At 36.9% G+C, this 21862-nt stretch overlaps 1 protein-coding gene across 3 annotated transcripts in view; it reads left to right on the top strand.

Moving 5' to 3' along the window:
* LOC127428060 (neuroligin-1-like) overlaps positions 1-12847 on the top strand; it is a 381127-nt gene extending 368280 nt beyond the window's left edge. For all 3 annotated transcript variants that reach the window (XM_051676108.1, XM_051676109.1, XM_051676107.1), the window contains 3 exons: positions 5105-5317; positions 7209-7998; positions 8703-12847. In XM_051676108.1, the coding sequence (XP_051532068.1) occupies positions 5105-5317; positions 7209-7998; positions 8703-9537 (1838 nt within the window). In that variant the 3' untranslated portion in view covers positions 9538-12847. The remainder of the gene's footprint in view (positions 1-5104; positions 5318-7208; positions 7999-8702) is intronic.
* The last annotated feature ends 9015 nt before the right edge of the window (positions 12848-21862 follow it).

The raw sequence follows: 21862 nt of genomic DNA, 5'->3' as shown, positions 1-21862 counted from the left end.
AAGCGAAGCGCACACCAGATTACATGTTCAGTTGTCTGTCTCCACTGGGGAAGACAAGAAACTGCTCATGTGAGTTTATTTATTTATTTTTGATGAATTAATTTGATACATTTAGGCTTAAACATTATGAAAGCTGTTAAATAATGAAGTTATGTGCGATCAGTCTCCCGCCTTTCCAGGAGACCTGTTCATATAAAAAACAAGGTATAATGTGTATGAATAATTACCAGCGCTCATGAAAATGTCCAACAATATTTATTTTTACATTTTATGAAGATGTGAATGGTCTTAAGCAAAACTAGTTTTCTGGTGGTTGCTAAAGTGTTTGCTTTGTAGCACATTTGTGCTACAGTATGTGGTAATAAGGGTTTTCTGGATGGATGCTAGGGCATGCTATGCAGTTGTCAAGGTGATCTCTGCTGTGTGTTTAGGCGCATTGCTACAGTATGTGGTTTTCAGGTTGTTACTATGCTGTTGCTAAGTTGTTTTCTGTGTTTTTTTTTTTTTGTTGTTTTTTTTCACATTGCTCTGCAGTTGACAGGTTGTTGCTATGCTGTTGTTAAGTTGTTTTAACTGTGTTTCAGCACATTGCTATGCAGTTGCCAGTGTGTTCTGGGTGGTTTCTGGGTGGTTGCTTATAAAAAGAACCCACCCCCACAAGTCTCTGTTCTGGTCACTAATATGACTCAACTCCCTCCTTCAATGTTCCAATTTGTATGGACAGTGGTGTTCATTTACACTCATCTCATAAATATGATTATTCTGATGTGACTTAAATGCACCATTAAAGGGATAGTTAATTTAAAAATAAAAATGCTCTCATAATTTACTCACCTTCATTCAATCCAAGATGTGTTTGACTTTCATTTTTTTTTTCTGCAGAACACAACCGCTGTTATGAAGGTTAATTCAATGTACAGTAAATGAATGGTGTCCAGACCTTTGAAGCTCCAAAAAGCACATAAATGCAGCATAAGAATAATCCATAAGACTCCAGTCATTTCACCAATGTCTTCTGAACAGGTCCAATAGGTTTTGGATGAGAATAGACCAAAATATAACTCCTTTTTCGACTATAAATCTTGACATTAGCAGTCTCCTTGGCAATCAGGATTTCAAGCTCGATTACACTTCCTATAGTGCCATCTAGGGCTCTGCACATGCGTCAAGCTCTAGAAAGTGAAATCAAGCTTGAAATCATGATCGTGCCTAGAGATTGCAATGGCAAGATATACAGTGAAAATTAGTTACAGTTTAGTTTGTTCTCACCCAAAACCAACTGAATAACTTCAGAGGACATGGATTTAACCACTGTAGTAGTATGGATAATTTTATGCTCCCTTAAAGTGCTATTTGTATCTTGAAATGTCTGGCCACCATTCACTTGCATTGAATTGACCTATAGAGCTGAAATATTCTTCTAAAAATCTATGTATGTGTTCTGCAGATGAAAGAAAGTCATACACATCTGGGATGACATGATGGTGAGTAAATGATGAGCACCACCATTGAAATAAGTTGCCATGGGTTTAATGAACTGTTACATAATTCATGCAATTTACTTGTACTTTTGATACTTAAGTAAATTTAATATCAGTTACTTTCGTACTTAAGCCATTTTCTCATGAGCTTCTTTAACTTTTACTTGAGTCAATTTCCATGAAGGCATCTTTACTTTTATTCAAGTATGACAAATGGATACTTTATACAACACTGGTTGCATTTCTATATCAAAATTTTTATTTATTTATTTATTTATTGATTTATTGAAGACAAGCAGGGTTAATGTGAAACAAAGAAGGGCAATGTATATTAATGTAGTTTCGAGTTTAGAACTAAAACTTGAGAACTTAGGAACCAAAACGTAGCCTTGTTGTATATAGTATTTCTAAGGTAAATTGCCAAGTGACCATTTTCTGAATGCTCTACATAGGCATCAGCTCTGTGCAGCATAAAAATATTGCTCACGAGTGAGATTTCAGTAGTGTTTGGCATTAGCATGTAGCTCAGATGATGTCGCAATAATCTATTAAATGTTAAAAAAAAACAAAAAAACAAAAACAAATGCATAACCCACACAAATATTGGGAGTAGTACATTTTTAATGTACTATCAATTTTGTATCAATACTTTTGGTATTAAAAGCTGCATTGCTGACAGTTGACGAAAATCCTGTTCTATTTCTGACATGCTGCAGAGCAAATCCAGCCATTTTATTATCCTATCCATCAATACTGCATTTCGATCCAACTATTTTTTATGCACATTTTGAAAATGTGCATAAGAAATATCCTGAATGGAAATGCTCTATATGCGAATAAACTCTCAAAATTCAGATAAAATGTAATGCGCTAGGAGGAGGTGGATTTTCTAGAGTTTCGCATTTGTTAAAATCAGGGTTGGGAGGGATACTTTTGAAATGTATTCCACTACAGATTATAGAATATATGAAAATGTTATTTGTAACATATTCCGTTAGATTATTCAAGGTCAGTAATGTATTCTAAATACTTTGGATTTCTTCTTCAGCACTGGTAGATTTTTTCACTTGTTTTGATTATAAAAACTCTGCCAGTACAGTAGGACAAAATACATGTTTAATTACATTCTCTGAAAAACCTAAATATCTTATGAAGGATTTTTAGATATTTTTACAGGAAACCAATACAAAAATTATAATCAAGAATAAAATTTTTGCCCTAATATCAAAGTTCTTACAAGAAAAAAATAAATTATGATCCAACGTGAATTTTCTTGATAAAAAATATGATCGTGCCTGGTAACATATGCATGTAAAATGGCTAGAAATAGCATTTTAGCTTAGCATAATGCTGACAATTTACACAAGCTTTATTTCTATTTCTTCTGCTCCAGACTTACTTCAAACTTACTTATCTGTCTGCTCGTATGAATGTAACACTTCATAAGAAAGTGTTTCACCGCTGTTCAAATGCACTTTGGATCGCATCATTTATATGTATAAATGTTTTCCATCTGAAAGAACTAAATATTAAATGAAACAAATGACAATAAAATGCAAAGTAATCTCTTCAGTAATCAAAATACTTTTTGAATGTAACTGTATTCTAATTACCAACAATTTAAATTGTAACTGTAGTGGAATACAGTTACTTATATTTTGTATTTTAAATACATATTCCCGTTACATGTATTCCATTACTCCCCAACCCTGGTTAAAATGCGCATTAAAGTGATGGAAACAGCTTATTCGCATGAGCGATGATGTGTCATGACCATTTGTATAGTGCGATGGCAATACGCTCGTCGGATGTTATAGGTGTGAGAGCTTGATGTGATTGGCTCAACGAACGAAAGGCCTGACAATGGAACGTAGCCCTGGTTAGTCAAAAGTGCTTCACCCACAGATCGTCGTTAAAGTGGGTCCTCACATTCCACCAGAACTGTTTTGAGCGTGGGCACTCCCAGGTAAATGGAGGCTGTCGACGAATGGGAATAGCCATTTGAGCCCTCATATGTGAGCTATTGCACTTATTCTGTGATGTCTCCTGGCAGCATTTAATATCATAATGTACTAATAATATCATAATTGCTTTATTACAGCAAATACAACTCTCCCTAAATACTTATAGGTAATTTACAAATAAGGTTGTACAAGGTGTATAATGAGAAATCTTTTAAAAGTCTAGTTTAAAACACTTGTCTTAGATATTTAATCTTTGTGTCCAATTTGGTTTCATAATTTTTAAAAAAACCTTTATAGCATTTTCTACAAAAAAACCTTTAAATTGTCATGTGGGTTAACCATTAAGTAAAAAGTATTATAATACTTTATTTGCACCTTGAATACATGAGAGTATAAACAACTTAATCATTAATTTCCAAACATTTTCAAACACATTTTTCAAGATCAAGATTTTTTAAAATAAATATTATGAATTTTTGAGTCAAAAATATTAAGAAGTTTTTTTTAAGGGTTACACTACATGAACAAAATGTACCTTTTCATAAAAATGTCAAAATAAATATCAGATATTTTTTAAAACTTCATGCTCAGTCTTGAGGGTCTAAAGGTGTTCGCTCTATTTTATGGTTTTTATGGTCAACATAAACAACAAGATAATTACCTACATTTTGGTTACACCCAATGACTTTGATTTGGTGGACAAAAGCATTTTTAATCATATTTTAAAATACAATTGTTTCACTGCTTATTTTTTTAAGAAATAACAATAAAAGATTATTCTGCACTAGCCATGCCAACATTTTTTCAGGAATTTCAGCTTTTAATGAGACTGAATTTTTAAAAAAAAATTTTTTTTACTCTCTCTGGACACCACATGACATTTTTTACTTTAAATTCTATATTTTTTTTTTTTTTTTTTTATTTATGTTTTTTTTTTTTTTTTCTGGGGCTTAAAGTAAAAAATGTCATGTGGTGTCCAGAGACAGTAAAAAAAATATAAAAAATAAAAATTTAAAAAAAAATTAAATATATATATATATATATATATATATATATATATATATATATATATATATATATATGACTTTAAACTCAGCAATTGAAACATTTTCATCATAGAAGAGGTGTATTCAAGTCAATGGTTTGTGTGAATTGCATTTTTAGGAATACAGCATAGTCACCCATTTAACCATTGCTCAAGTGTAACCTTGAGCTCACAGCTGATTGGTCCATGTTTGCTGCACGTTCTTATTTAGAATGTTTATTTCAATGCATCCAGCTTGATTTACTTTTTTTCCTTTGTGAAAAAATAGTGCTACAATAGCCCAAATAATGAGGCTGCACTTAGCAAAAAAAAAAAAAAAAAAAGGAAGAAGAAGAAGAAAAGGTAATAGACTGGTATTTGGTATTTTGTCTGTCAGGAGAGGTCAGGCAGAGTGTGAATCCCAAGAAATAAACAATCATAAAAGGCTGTTTATATAAACTGTCATGAGGTAAACAAGTGTGGTCATAACATTTTATGGATGGTAAAAGATTGTTTGGGGGGGCTTAATATTGCTAAATATTGTTAAATATTTAAATTCCTCACATCTTGTTTAAGGCTTTACATAAGCACAGTGATGTAAAGAATACTCGGTTGATTCTTTCTTCCATTTGCAGGTTTTTTGAGCACAGGAGACCAGGCAGCCAAGGGAAACTATGGACTTCTCGATCAAATCCAGGCTCTGCGCTGGACAAGTGAAAACATTGCTTTCTTTGGGGGTGACCCTTTACGCATTACTGTTTTTGGCTCTGGGGCCGGTGCCTCATGTGTCAACCTCCTCACTCTGTCCCATTATTCTGAAGGTAACCGTTGGAGCAATTCAACCAAAGGTACAATGCATAGGTTTTAACTTTTGACCCTTGTTTTGTCTGCATGCTACAGCTGTTTGTGTTTTAGCTCATTTTAAATGTCTTGTCTTCTGAAATGGTGAAAGTTCATCTTTGTGTTAAACTGTCCAATGTCCACTGCACGTATTTGAAAACCATTCATCCGATTTACAGCCTTAATTATGGAAAACCGAGTGTGTAAACTAGCTATTAATATGGTCATATTTGTTTACAATACTGCTGCGCTGAGCAGTAAAGGGGCGTTCCATATTAGCAGCGATTTGCATCGACAAAGTGACCTGAAGTCATTCTTTTTCAATAAGAGTTATTGAGTTCCAACGAGATGAACATCTTTGACCACTGGTGACACAACAAGGATGAGCAGAGATCAATGTTATAATAAGGATCAGTGACGTGGTGCAGCGACAACCAATGGGAGTGCAGACTACTAGCACAGACCAACAGCACAGAGACTAAGCGAGCTCCAGCAACTTAATCGCTGTTAGTGTGAACACACTTTAACTTGTTACAAAAAAACTTCCCTGATTACCCTAAATCATCATTTCATGGAGCACGAAGTTTAAGATTTACAGAGCCCATGTGCCTAATACAAAAAAATTTAAAGGTTGCAAAAAAGTCCCGCTGCAGTTCCTTCATCGGCCTAGCATTAACTGAGGTCTGTTGTCATCCTCTGGCATGCTAACTCATGACCTGATATCCCTTGTATATGGAAATTAAATTTCCCTAGGTTGCTTCGCATCTCTCATCTTTATTTAGTTGAGTCCATACATGTCAACGGGCATGCCATGAGCATACTGTCCATATAAAGCATTCACCTTCCATTGGCATGAACAAGGGTAAACACATCAATTCCATTTTCAGTCTCTCTGTTTGGAAGATTGCATTGTGAAGAGGTCTACTGGCACATACCTGCTTTAAGGTTGTCAATATCATTCAAATAAACCCAGAGACACCTTTGGAAGAGACTGGAGTGTTCCAAGTGAATGCTTTGCCCTAAGGCAATCCTTACAAAAAACCTAAACTTGCCGCAAAACTCTTCATTTTTGTAAGGGAAACCGTGCACTGCTTAATCTTGAATAATTTTCATATATTTCAAATGTTTTAGCAGTGTATTCTTCATTCATGATATTCAACAGTTTTACTGTTACGTTGAAATGCGATCTGAGATATCCCCTTACCTCCATTTCATTTCCATGTGTGTTTTTATAGATTTTTTAGTAAGGACATATTTTTGCTCATAACTGCACTGCTAAGACTGATCTCCCAGGGGTTGTCATGGTAACAGAATAACTAAATGTTCCTCTCTCTTGCACTTTCTATCTTTATTTCTCTCTCTCTCTCTCTCTCTCTCTCTCTCTCTCTCTCTCTCTCTCTCTCTCTCTCTCTCTCACACACACACACACATACACACATTCATGACAAGTCATGACAGTTTCATGATTTTTTTTTTCTCAGCTCTGTGTACAAAGTCAAGCCCATCAGCATTTCCATGAATTGCATGGCCTTTGCTCTCAAGCAGTTTAACATTTGCTGAACTGATTGTTTATGTGCTCCAGCTTGTATATTGAGTAGCACTTCCTGTCTACACATATTCACCGTGTTCAAAAGTCTGAGACCACATTGAAAATAACGGGATGTTTTTTTTTTTTAATGGAAATGTAATTTAATTAATTTAAACACTGAAACAAACAACATTTTGGATTTTGAAGCAGTTTTACAAAGAAAAACATACCAAATACAAATAAATTCTGAAATTCGTGAAAACGTTTCAAGTCAACTAGTAAATTAGTAAATTAGTGGTCACAGCCTTTTGGACTCCTGTATTATGCAGTTGTGTCTCTTTGTTGATTCTCTCTTGTTTCACCTATTACAGGTCTTTTCCAAAGGGCCATAGCACAAAGTGGCACAGCGTTGTCCAGCTGGGCTGTCAGCTTTCAGCCTGCCAAGTATGCCCGCATGCTGGCAAAGAAGGTGGGGTGCAACCTCAAAGATACAATGGAGATGGTAGAGTGCCTACAGAAAAAACACTACAAAGAGCTAGTGGAGCAAGACATTCAGCCTGCACGCTACCACATCGCCTTTGGACCCGTCATTGATGGTGATGTCATCCCTGATGACCCTCAAATCCTCATGGAACAAGGGGAGTTCCTCAACTATGACATCATGCTGGGCGTCAACCAAGGCGAGGGGCTGAAGTTTGTGGAACTAATTGTGGACAATGAGAATGGTGTCCAAGCCAATGATTTTGACTATGCTGTGTCAAGTTTTGTTGATGATTTATATGGCTACCCAGATGGGAAGGACATTCTGCGGGAGACGATTAAGTTTATGTACACTGACTGGGCTGACCGTCACAACCCAGAGACCAGGAGAAAGACCCTGCTGGCACTGTTCACAGATCATCAGTGGGTGGCTCCAGCAGTGGCCACGGCAGACCTCCACTCCAGCTTTGGCTCCCCTACTTACTTCTACGCCTTCTATCATCACTGCCAGACAGAGCAGGTGCCACCCTGGGCTGATGCAGCACATGGTGATGAGATCCCCTATGTGTTTGGGCTGCCCATGATTGGTCCAACTGAGCTCTTTCCTTGCAACTTTTCCAAAAATGATGTGATGCTTAGCGCAGTAGTAATGACATACTGGACCAACTTTGCAAAGACTGGGTAAGTCTCTAGGCAACAGGGCATCATTTGTTAGAAATTAGCCTTGGCTTAAACAATATGGCTATCAGTTAGGAAACTGGAAAGGCATTGGGATTGAAATATTTTTTTTAAAAAGTATATTTTGTTGTTAGTTTGATATTGATTACTGCACAATACCCAGTTGTTGCCAGGAAACTGTGCCACAGGTTTCCTAAGTTTTAAAAATTATTATATTGTTTGTTAACACACTTTCATTCAGAAATACTTGTTAAGATTCCCAAGGTTATGCTACATTTAATGCAACAACAATTTAGTTTGCTTCAATTTAGGTGTAATGCAGTGATTAAAGTTATGCTGATGATCATTTAAAGTGAGTTTATTGTTTATATGACATTGCGGCAGTTTGAATGATGAAATGTATGCTTGGATGTATTATGCTCTCATGGGAGGACAACAAATCAATTTGTGTGCAAATGCATAGGTTCTTCCATCAGACTTTTTCTCTCAGGCAGGTGCAATTGTCAGGAGACAGTAATGAGCACTGAGAGAATATTAGCGGTCTCTATGCACCCCCTTAAGATACAGTACGATGTCAGTAATGTGTTGTGTAATATTTATGTGAAGCTCACTTGCGAGAGGCTTATTTTCCTCACCAATTCTAAGGGAAGAAATTATCTTTGGTTCGGGGTGTTTCCCTCGTACTGAAATCTCTCTTTCCCTTGCAGTGACCCCAACCAGCCTGTTCCACAGGACACCAAGTTCATCCACACCAAGCCTAACCGCTTTGAGGAAGTGGCCTGGACACGTTACAACCAGAAGGACCAGCTGTACCTGCACATTGGCTTGAAGCCCCGTATCAAGGAACATTACCGTGCTAATAAGGTCAACCTATGGCTAGAGCTGGTCCCTCATCTCCACAGTCTTAATGAGGTCACCCAGATAATTTCCACCACCACTAAGCTACCTCCACCCGAGGTCACTCCACGAACACCAAAGAAGATCCCGGTCAGCACCAAGAGACCCTACCCCACACCTTTCCCCACTGAAACACAGGATAGCCACAACCAGAACCAGAACCAGCCCTTTCTGGTGGACCAGCGGGACTACTCCACAGAGCTGAGTGTCACCATCGCCGTGGGTGCTTCGTTACTGTTCCTCAACATTTTGGCATTTGCAGCACTCTATTACAAGAAAGACAAACGGAGGCACGAGGTTCACCGACGATGCAGCCCACAGAGGACCACTGCCAATGAGCTACCCCATACGCAAGAGGAGGAGATCATGTCTCTACAAATGAAACACAGCGATCTCGAGCGGGAATGCAGAGAGGCTATGCACCCACACGAGGTGGTCCTGAGAACTGCCTGCCCCCCGGATTACACACTCGCCATGCGACGTTCGCCAGACGACATCCCGCTCATGACACCAAACACCATCACTATGATACCCAACAGCATGCCAGGCCTCAACTCTTTACACCCCTTCAACAGTTACTCCAGTGGACAAAATAACACCCTACCCCATCCACACCCTCATTCACACTCCACCACGAGAGTATAGCAACACACTTTCTCACACTCAAACACAAACATACACACACACACATACACTCCTGCAGATGTGGAGTATGAGTGTACAGACAGAGAGGGCAGCACTGAGTGAGGAATATCTTTACTCCTAGTGTTCATAGGAACAGGAAATAAAAGTACTTTTTTTTTCTTCTTTCCTCGATAGCAAAACTATGGTTTTATATTAAATGTGAGAACAAAAACAGATGCAAATGTGCAAACCAATTTCTGATTTAATGAAATACATACAGAGATGTTTTTTTACTTCTTGTATTTGTGACAAAAACAGGGCCATTTCCTGGAAACAACTATCAGTCTGGGATTCTTTGAGGAATGGTTTGATACAGTGACCCGGAGAGGAAACAATGGAAGCACAGAGGAGATGACGTGTGGGAGGCCCTTTGTGAACAATAGAAAACATATTGTTTTCCCGAGGCACTGGATTGTAGATTACTCTCTTCAGTGCAGAGGGGAGATGCTGCTTTATTTAGGCATGCATTCTCCTCCTGGTGGAGGCATTGTAAGATACAAAATACTTCAATAATGGGAAAAAAGAGAGAACGAGAAATCCTCAAGAATATGCACAATTGAGACATTCACTGAATGTCTTTGAATTCTTTTTGTCAGTTTATTTTTGGGGGAACAGTTTTATTGTATAGGAACTATTTACATATCTAGATATGTACACAAAGCACCCATGCTCTTTAAGCCCTGTCTTGGGGCATTGATACTGAGGAATCTGCCTCAAGAGCGTAGCGGGAAATTTATTGGCTTCCTGGCAGATACAGCTTCATCACACAAGTGCTGTCTATACTGAAAACTGGTGGACACAAAGGGAGGCTGGATATTTTTAGCACGATGCGCATGACAATTTATCTGCTTGGTGGCTGTTCTGCTGATTAAGTCCTTATTTAAAACACACAAAAAAAGAATAATTTTCTTCCCTATTTGGATTTGTTTATGGAAATACTGCTCTGATTGGCTTACAGCAATTGGAATATGCTGACATGGGTGGACACGGTGGGTTCTGATTGGAGCTGGTGGTGGGAAGGGTTTGGGATGAGCTAAATAGATTGCATTTGCAAGTAGTTTGAGTGAACCTGGTTATAAGGATTAGTTTTGTACATGTGTGTTGGTAAAACTTTTTAATAGTGGTGAATCACTTGTTGTTTGAGCTCCCAAGTGTGGGAAATGTTATGTAATTTTTTATTTGCTCATTGGCCTCAGCTATAATCATTGTTTTATTTTTTTACTTTTTTATTTTTCACCTCTTGCTAATAGTCAAACCATGTTACCTTAGAGAATTTATTACCTGTACTGTTTGATTCTCATTATTTACTTTGCTGTGCTTTATGAGGCAGTCCATCACGCAGATGCGAACGACTATTTACCAATGCAGGGATTTATTTGGTTCGACTTCAGCACTCTGGAGTCTGACTGGTTGCGCTGCTGTTCTTGCGCTGGTATCTCCTCCTCATCCAGAACTTTCTATGATTCTCCTGAATGAGCAACACCAATGAATCCCACACTGAAGACAGGAGGGCCCCTGATTAAAGAGTGTATCAGGGGCCCTTCTAATCGTAAGAACCCCTTGATCATAGTGCTGAAAGCTAGCTATAGAAAAGAAAAACAAGAAAGAGAACATTAATGAGAAGATAAATGGAGAATGTGTGCAAAAGAGAAACAGAAAGAACAATTAAAGGCGACAGACAGAAATCAGAAAGGAAATTTGTCAGTTCTTACCTAGAGATCAATGCTGAAAGAGTGGCTGCCACTCAGTAGCCTCATTGCTGAAAGTTTGACAAGCCAGTTTCACCTGCAAATCTCTCTGTAATTGCCAGTTTTGTCCATGTGGCATTCAAGTCCTCATTTTTGGTTGTTTTTGAGTATTTTTTTCTATTTTTGAAAACCTTGTTGCATACTACATGTTAATGATCAATACCAATGAATCCCAGACTAAAGACAGAAGGGCCCCTGGTGTGTATTATGGGGCCTTCTGATCTTAAGAGGCCCTTGATCATACAGCTTAAAGCCAGAGAAGAGAATCAAGAACCAAGACCCAAAAATCAAGATTATCGAGAGAAAAGTCCAAGAGGGATGTTACCAGTTTGTACCCTTTCTGTGGGTAGTCACTTATGGAGTTTTTAAAAGCTGAGTTATTCTCCTAACCAGCAATCACAAGGAGCGACAGGACAATTTGTTGCTTGCTTGGTTTCTTATCCTGTCGCACCGTGCCGGGTAAAATATGAAATCTCACTGATCCAAAATCCCGCTCCACATACCTGAATATTAAACATCAAATATGATCTGATTTGTTATTGTTTTGCATCACACAGCATTTTCACTTTCAGTGAGGACACCTGGTTGCACCTGGTTAAGACATGGTGTAATGGCAAAAGTATGAGTTTTCTCAGACAGTCAGGGTTCCCGTGGCCAAGGAAAACCTGAAAATATAAGGGAGTTTTAAATTTGTGATTTTTCAGGCTTGGAGAAGTCATGAAAATCATTAAAATGTTAAAGTCATATTTATAGTAAATTTAAATGGGTCTAATTAGGTTCAGCTTTACAGTATTTATTCGGCTAGAAATTGCTCTTTTTGAGTGTAATCTCTACAGTATAAAATTACTAAAAAAAATAAGTAAAAAAACCCTTAATCAATAATCATGAACAACTGGAAAAGTCATAGAAATTCTTCTGCAAATGGAGTGGAAACCCTGGACACTATAAGCTATGTTGGTAGCAGTACAGCCTTTTACATCTTAAGGTAATTAATTCATAGTTGTTGAGTAAAACAATGAGGAATGGGAATGAATACCTGAGCCTTGGTGACTAGCTAGTGGTAGAGAACTAATGAGGGAAGCCAAGGAAGGGAATAAGGATGAAAGAAATGTGCTGATCCTCTACTGATCAACCTGTGACACACACCGTTCCTAACAACATGTTCCCATTCAGAACACAGACTCCTTTGGGCCACTCCTCTCTGTTCTACTATAACCTATGACAACTGTATAGAGAGAGCATCGCTGCTCTGTATGCCAGTCCATATCTGCAGGCATGCATATGCAAAGTCTACCTGCCAATGTGTCCCCCTCCAAAGGAAGCTCGTTTGAACAACATTAAAATTTAATGATCTGTACACCGGTGGGGCGCTCTGAGGAATCGTCTTGTGAAGGCACATGTACCAAGGAGAGATCTGGAATTCATCTGAAATTAGGGAAATTGCCACTGCTCATCATGTTTTACACACACACACACACACACACACACACACACACACACACACACACACACACACACACACATTTACTCACATACATGCCAGGATGAGCCTTGTAACTGAATGTAATGCAAGACTGAGGGCCGTTTTCTTACAAACAGCAACCAAATTTCATTATGTGTTTAATTTTTACTGGCTGACCTTAAAAGAAGTTCAAAATGGCTGTTTATGAGAGCTACAGAGGGTTGTTGTGATGTAGATTATTTGTCATTTTGTCTTTCTTTCTGCTTAAATAGGATTTAATCTTCTGGAGCACAATAAATGATTTTATCAAGCTCAACTTACACCAGTCTTTTTTGTTTGTTTGTTTGTTTGTTTTGCCACTGGTTTGTCAAAATCATTTTATGATGTTCAGTGTAGATTTTTTCCACCTAAGGAGTCTCTAATTGGAATTAACTCAGCAAGTTACACATGCACACACCAACATAACTGAGATAGTCACCCATTGCAGAGCAGTCAAATTGGCAAATATTGAATTTACAGCGGGGTTCAAATGTCCACTTGGCATTTGTCTAATTTACAATAATTATTTTTTTATTTATTTGAAAAAATGTGAATTTCTCAGGATTTGAATTTATTATGTCCCCTTTTTGCTTTAATGACAGTATGTACTCGAGCTGGCATGGACCTCACAAGTTTTTTCAAAACCTGATTATCCAGTTTGATCTAATGAAAATTAAGTGACCATGGTAACATTTTTGCAAAACGAAATTGCGTGCTTCATTATACATTTTCTGCCGTTTCCAAGTGAAATGTCCAGTATGGGCCTCCAAAAGGGAGTGAATTGGTATCGTAATCAGACAAGGTTTATAAGGTTTATGTTAGATTTTATTGGGTTTTAGTGTGTAAAACATGTCTCCCTAACCTAAAACTTTAACCTAAACATGGTCAATAGTGTCCTAAAAGCAAATGAGAGTTACACAAAACAGATATCCTTACCTAAACCAGGGGTTTTCTTAGACAGTAAGCCGTTTTGAGTGCGCATTGTCACACACGTGCTCTCAAGGACATTTCATAGAGCAGTGCATGTTTGAGAGCACATGTCCAGTTTTGAGCGAGAGCCTAGGAAGTCCACATGTGAGCGGAGAGATTCGCACTCATGCAACCTGTACAAGGATGCGCTCTCACATGATATGCATGCGTTCACGACATTAACAGTATTATAACGCTGTAGAGCTACGGTCTATTAAGCTGGACTATGGTCTGTTAAGCTATAAATATAATTTATCTTCACAATAAATTTTTATAGTATTTATGTATGTTTTGATTTTACTTGGTGAATTTATTATCAATCTCTGCGCATCCCCTGATATGCTCTGGCACCCCCGTGGGGAAGTGCGCCTTCCAGTTTGAAAACCATGGCCCTAAACCAGCAGCCAAACCTAACCAATAGTGTCCTAAAAGCAAATGCAACACGAAAAGCTAATTTTCTGAATCAAACACAATTTTGTGTTGCTTCTTTGACACTTTTGTCTCACATGCTTCAGTGCCTCGAGTCAAAAGTCTAATACTTTGGTGAGCTAATGCACAAGCTAATCACATTGGAAGAAGTGTGTAAATGTAGGTGGGTCTGTAATACAAGTGTTGATGGGCTGCAAGGTCTCATGGCCTATCAACTTTAAAAAAAAAAATGTTTATATCTGCTTAAATATGTGGGCCTCAAAGCCTAGACAAGGCCCCTTCAATAGGGCCCTGTGACTGTGAGGGTCCCCAGTCATCTTATAGGGCCCCTGTTTCTAATTATTTAAATTTTTTTTTGAGCCACTCTTTAACAACTCTCGTATCATGTTTGATACATGACTTATAAAGCCTTTACATAATCAACATGATCAAAACTTTGCTAAAAAAAACTGTTATATGCAATGTACTAGATGTCTACTGCCTCCTGGTGAAAGTTTCCGTGCTCTTCTGGAAGTGGAAGACATTGTAATTTCATTTCCAAAATGGCTGCCTTCGTGTTGTGATGCACTAATCATTTTGATGTGAAATATTTTCTGATTTTGATAGAGTAAAAGTAACAATAACGTTTATATTGCTACTTATATTTTAAATTGAGTATTTACTGAAAGCAAGTGTGCTAACTTTTTTGTACATTATTTAATACAAAAATCGTGTTGAAAATTTGTGTATAAAATGTGATACAACAGGGTTTTGAGGTATATCTCTTAATCATCATTACATTACATCCATGCCCATTGCAATAATAATAATAATAATAAACAAGCTTTGAAAATACTGACATAAAATTTTAGAAGATATATTTAAAGTGTGGACAGCTAGTTACTTTACATTTGCAGCTTGCTCTGTCATTATAAAGATTTCATTGTTTTACTTTACAAGCTATTATGATGCCATTTTACTATAACCTCTTGAGACAGCAAACGTCAGTATAGTTTTTTGTGTATAAAAAACATGATAATAACTGATTTATTTAAAAAATAAATAAAGAAAGAAAGAAAGAAAAAAATAAAAAGAAATATTTGATGTGCTGAATTGTAATGCCATACATTTATATAGAGAAATCCCAGGGTGTTCTCTAAACATGCTATATGTGCATGTTTTTCCCCATTACAAACAAATAGCTTGGCTTATAGGTGGTTGGGAAAATATAACATTGATATTTTATTTTTTTATATTTTACAAAAGTGTGTGGAAATGTATTGATTAAACTAGATACATAAAGTTTGTTGAGACAAACCTTGTCTGAAAGTTTAAAATAGTTTTAAACGCTTGAAGTAAAAAAAATAAAATAAAAAAAAAACATTACAGGTCTTACAGTCAGAAACAAAGCATGAGCATTTCAAAACAAACTCAGCTCATTTGAACATTCTGTCAATGTAATGTAGTCTTGGGGATTTTTGGCCACTTTGAAAGCAAAAATTATGCTTTTGCAGGGCACTTGGTAAGGAGTAATAATAATGGTAGGCAAGCTGTAGGTTCGTTCCAAACTGAATTTCCAATCAAATAAAATGACCACTATTTTTGAGCCCCACACCTTTCAGCCCTCCAAAGTTGTCAAAGTGGAGGGTGAAGTCTTTGAAGGGTATAGGGATGATCACTTCTGAATAGAATGCACCCCATATTTCAGATGAGTAAGAATAGACACAGCAGTGCGAGCCAGAACTGCCTAAACTCTTTGCAGAGTTTGTTGGATGTAGCTTAAAAAATTGAAAGTTTGTAATATACAGTTCCATCAAATAGCCTTTAAACATAAGCAATAAAGCAGTGTGTATATTTGTTTTTTGTTTATATATATATATATATATATATATATATATATATATATATATATATATATATATACACACACACACACACAAACAACGGTATAATCAGATTTTATTGGTTATGACAGGTATTTATTTTATTATTTGGCGCTGTTACATTTATGAACAAAATGTTTCAATGTGTACACTGCATTGCAACCTTCTACAGATACATGATTGGAAATCATTTTAATCACATTTTAACTTTTTTTAAATGTACAGATTCTTTATTCTAGCAATAATATGATGTCAGAAAATTGCATATGGTATCATGGTGTTGCCACTGTGTAAAACTTCATGTCAGCTACAGATTTTACATTTATTTATAACATTTAACTTGTGCTATGAAATTTTTTTTTTTTTTTGCCTTAGCTGTACATTATGACTTGTATGATTTACTTCAGTGGGCATCAACAAATAATTGTTACTATTTTATACTAATACTAAACTCAGCAAAAAAAGAAACGTCCCTTTTTCAGGACACTGTATTTTAAAGATAATTTTGTAAAAATCAAAATAACTTTACAGATCTTTATTGTAAAGGTTTAAACAATGTTTTCCATGCTTGTTCAATGAACCATAAACAATTAATGAACATGCACCTGTGGAACGTTCGTTAAGACACTAACAGCTTACAGACGTAGGCAATTAAGGTCACAGTTATAAAAACTTAGGACACTAAAGAGACCTTACTACTAACTCTGAAAAACACCAAATGAAAGATGCCCAGGGTTCCTGCTCATCTGTGTGAAAGTGCCTTATGCATGCTGCATAGAGTCATGAGCACTGCAGATGTGGCCAGGGCAATAAATTGCAATGTCCATACTGTGAGATGCCTAAGACAGTGCTACAGGGAGACAGGAAGGACAGCTAATCGTCCTTGCAGTGGCAGACAACATGTAACAACACCTGCACAGGATCGGTACATCTGAATATCACACCTGCGGGACAGGTATAGGATGGCAATAACAACTGCCCGAGTTACACCAGGAACACACAATCCCTCCATCAGTGCTCAGACTGTCTGCAATAGACTGAGAGAGGCTTGACTGAGGGTTTGTAGGCCTGTTGTAAAGCAGGTCCTTACCAGACATCACTGGCAACAATGTCGCCTGTGGGCACAAACCCACCTTTGCTGGACCAGACAGGACTGGCAAAAAGTGCTCTTCACTGACGAGTTGCGGTTTTGTCTCACCAGGGGTGATGGTCGGACTCGCGTTTATCATCGAAGGAATGAGCGTTACACCGAGGCCTGTACTCTGGAGCGGGATCAATTTGGGGGTGGAGGGTCATTCATGGTCTGAGGCGGTGGATCTCAGCATCATCGGACTGAGCTTGTTGTCATTGCAGGCAATCTCATTGCTGTGCGTTACAGGGAAGACATCCTCCTCCCTCATGTGGTACCCTTCCTGCAGGCTCATCCTGACATGACCCTCTAGCATGACAATGCCACCAGCCATACTGTTCGTTCTGTGCACGATTTCCGGCAAGACAGGAATGTCAGTGTTCTGCCATTGCCAGTGAAGAGCCCGGATCTCAATCCCATTGAGCACGTCAGGGACCTGTTGGATCGGAGGGTGAGGGCTAGGGAACTTGCAAGTGCCTTGTTGGAAGAGTGGGGTAAGATCTCACAGCAAGAACTGGCAAATCTGGTGCAGTCCATGGATTTCACTAAACCCATCCATAGATGCTGTAGGAAACTATTTGTTAAATTCTTCAATATTTAAAGTGTTCGATGAAGTTAAAATATTTAATAATGTATTATTGTCCCTTTAAATATATGCAAGTTTACACATTTATCACACATTTTGTTACATGTTTGTTTTTGTATTCATAATTTGCAGTATTTACATTGAGTTTATATTCATATGTTATAACAAGCGCTAACATGGTATGCTGTCTCTTTAGGAACAGCGCCTGCTCAGCAAAAGTGTTTCAAATGTGCTCTAAAAGAAAATTGGATTATCACTAGTCATTATCCACCCCTGATGATTACTGTGTACTACTTCTATACAACAACACAACTGAAAAATGCAGATATATTTTAAAATAAATACATTTTTGATTGTCTATATACTGTATAGGCAAAGCCTTTATTTGATTTACAAGGGATATTTTTAAAGTGATTTTTTAGAAATTGTGCACCATACACAAATTTTAGTCTCAAACAAATATAATTTTTGCTGCTTTCACAATCTCTCATTCAGTGTATACGTATATGTTTAAAGCTGTTCAATCCCTATATTAGCAGTCCTGTGAGAGTCGTGTGAACACAGTAAATGTGGAGCATCTTGATAAATTTGATAAGAAAGATTTATAGCCGTGTGATAAATTTAATTTGAGTTTACATATAACTTTGGTAGTTGCTTCTTTTAATTTATTTGCCTTCAGTTCATGTCTTTATGGTTAGTTTATGTGGTGCTGTATCAGTCCCCCAATCAATTGATCTGACAATTTCTACTACTGTACATTGATTAATATTGCGGAGGACTTTTTAGATTTGTGAAATTTTCTCTTGCAGGCAAATATTAAATACAAATGATTAACAATATAGCTTTGAAAATTACTGGCAAGCAGGAAATTTGAAGTAAGATTGAGATAGAAATGAATTTATCAAGTAATGAATGACTTTTACTCAAAAAGTTGGAGACCAAGGGCACTGACAGAACCGTTGAGGGCAATTTCCTCCCCTGTTTGATTGCACATCACCGTTTCCCATTATGATTTATTTTTAAACATCAAACAGTTTACCTCTGATAACCACTTTCATTTTCCCGTTCTGTTTGATCAGCTATTTCTCCCATTTTTTCTCTATCTGTAAGCATTTTATAACCTTTGATAATCACAGTGTATTTACACAAAGTTTTCTAGACAGCTCCATCTCCATTAACACATCATCACATTGTATTGCAAGGGTATAATTGCAAATGTCCAGTGCCGTGACACTGGATTTCAAATAAGCTTATTCAAGTCCATGTATGTTTGACATTCTCAAGAAAATAGGCGGCTTCGTGTACTTATGGTATCATTTAAGAAAGATTTTCTGAACAAAAAAAAAAAAAAAAAAAGAAAGAAAAAAGGTTATTATTGAGGAAGTATTTCTTACAATTAAAGTAAAAAAATTTCATTCTCTCATCATTTCCTCGCTTTCACAGATGTGTACGACTTTCTTTCATCTGCTGAACACAAATGAAGATTTTTAAAAGAATATCTCAGCTCTATTGGTCCATAGTGGCACGGTGGCTCAGTGGGTATCACTGTCACCTCACAGATCCCAGGTTCGAGTCCTGGCTCAACTGGGCCTTTCTGTGTGGAGTTTGCAAGTTCTTCCTGTGTTCACGTGGGTTTCCTCTGGGTGCTCTCGTTTCCCCCACAGTCCAAAAGGCATGCAGGTTAAGTTAATTGTAGACCCTAAATTGCCTGTAAGTGAGAGTGTGAATGTGTATGTCTGTGTGTGTTGCTCTGTGATGGACTGGCCACCTGTCCAAGGTGTTTCCCTGCCTTCAGCCCAAGACAGCTGGGATAGGCTCCAGCACTACCTGTGACCCTATATTGGACAAGTGGCTATAGAAGATGGATGGATGTTGGTCCATACAATGCAAGTGAATGGGTACCAACATTTTGAAGCTCCAAAATTCTAGTAAGGGCAACATAAATGTACTCCAGATGACTCTAATGGTTAAATCCATATATCATCTAAAGCGATATGATAGGTTTGGGTGAGAAACAGATCAATATTTACAGTAGGTACCTTCACTTTCACTTTGTTCTTCTGTTTTTAATGATTCACATTTTTCATGCATATCACCCCCTACTGGTCAGGGAGGAGAATTTATGATAAAAAATGACTTAAAGTTACAATAAAATCAAAACTGACAATTCTTTTAATTTTTGTTTTCATGGAATGTTGCAGTGTTTATTATAAATGATTTATCCGTGCGCATCATTCTTTAAAAAAAAAAAAAAAAAAAAAAAAAAGATATGCCCTCGTAATCTTTAATCAAAAACAGTAATGTTTATTGTTACGGCAGTTAAGACCAATAACTATAGATTTAGGAAAGAAGCGGTACCCTTGGGACACATCAAGATGCCCTCGAGTGTGAATTTGACCATCAGCCGCCTCGTCACTCTCTCAGTTTGCAGTAGGTAGTGGCTCAAATAAATATGGACTGATTCCTTTGGGGAAATTTAGCTGCTGTTGATCGTCCTTGTTCTCGTCCTCCTCCTCAATAAAAAGTTATTCAAGGGAGGGTGCAGGTGGTGTGTCAGGTGGAGAGAAATCCTCCACAACTGACTGCAAACTTGCATTAAGATCTGCCTCCATTTAGTTTGCAACGATCCAATAAATTCCCGATGGACAAAATCAAGTCCCACCCTAAATTTTATTCTCGTTCGAGAAACCGTTTCACTCAGATATATGTCACAATAGGGAAGAAAAGTCGATCCCAACTTCCGTTTCATGCTGACTTTAAATATTGATCTGTTTCTCACCCACACCAATCATACCGTGTCTGGACACATGGATTTAACCACTGGAGTTGTATGGATTACATTTATGCTCCGTTTATGTGGATTTTGGAACTTCAAAATTTTGGCACCCATTCACTTGCATTGTAAGGACCAACAGAGCTGAAATATTTTCTAAAAATCTTAATTTGTATCAAGCAGAAGAAAGTCATACACATCTGGGATGGCAACAGGGTGAGTAAATCATGAGATCATTTTCATTTTTTGGGTGAACTAACACTTTAAGGGTTCAGCTGAGAAACAACGAATTTTGTTCGGGCTGGATATGTTGCTATTGCACTTAATATATATATATATATATATATATATAATTTTTTTTTTTGCAGGTTGTTCAGTTTACTTAATTAAAATAAACTAAAGCAACATAATTCTAGAACATTTTGTCACAACTTGATCTCATTCCATTCAATTAAGTTACATTTTAAGATTTAAGTTTAACTTAATTCATTTGAGTTGGGACTGCATAAATACATTTTGAAGCATAGAAGAAACTGGGCAGGGGATTTCCATTTCCCAGTATGCTTTGCATGAAAATGGATGGGGTGAACAAATGTTGAAATTAAGTGTTATTTTATGCCTTTTTGAGCAAGATGAGAATATGAGGAGATTTTTTCAATGTTTAATGTTCTGTTATATTGGTTTTTAAAAAGAGTGTCTGTTAGGTTGGAGTTTTGGGGGTTACAATCGTGGTGAAGATTGGCACTTGTGATGTTTGATTCTGGTGCTGCTTTGCTCTTTAAACAGTTGCTATCAAATTGACAGTGCTGCAGTTTCACTGTCCTTGCACTTGCTAACTTGGCATGTACTAATGATTAATAAAATAGATCAAATTGGACTAACATAAGAAAATTAATTAAGTTTGACAAATCTATTTATTTATTAATTGATCTGACCAAATTTAACTGAATTATGTTGGCTCAATCAAATTGACTTTATTTGAATGAATGAAATTAAACTGCTTTTATTTGGATTTCAGCATTTTTCAAAAAAAATTAAGGGACAGCAGTGTAAATTATATATTTATGCTTTTGGCAGATGTGTTTATCCAACCTAACTAACATTTCAAGTATACATTTGATTAGTATTTGTGTTTCTTAGAAATTGAACCCATGACCTTTTGGCTAGTGCAATACTTAACTATGATATGGTAAACATTTAACATCTCATGTTGCTGTTGCTTAAATAAGGACTAAAATAATAAAAATACAAATTAAAACATCACCTCTCATGCTCCAGATGTTGTGCAA

The sequence above is a fragment of the Myxocyprinus asiaticus genome, chromosome 37 (genome assembly GCF_019703515.2).
Source record: "Myxocyprinus asiaticus isolate MX2 ecotype Aquarium Trade chromosome 37, UBuf_Myxa_2, whole genome shotgun sequence".
In the NCBI taxonomy this organism is placed as follows: Eukaryota; Metazoa; Chordata; class Actinopteri; order Cypriniformes; family Catostomidae; genus Myxocyprinus; species Myxocyprinus asiaticus.
This window is presented reverse-complemented; position numbering and strand designations above follow the sequence as displayed.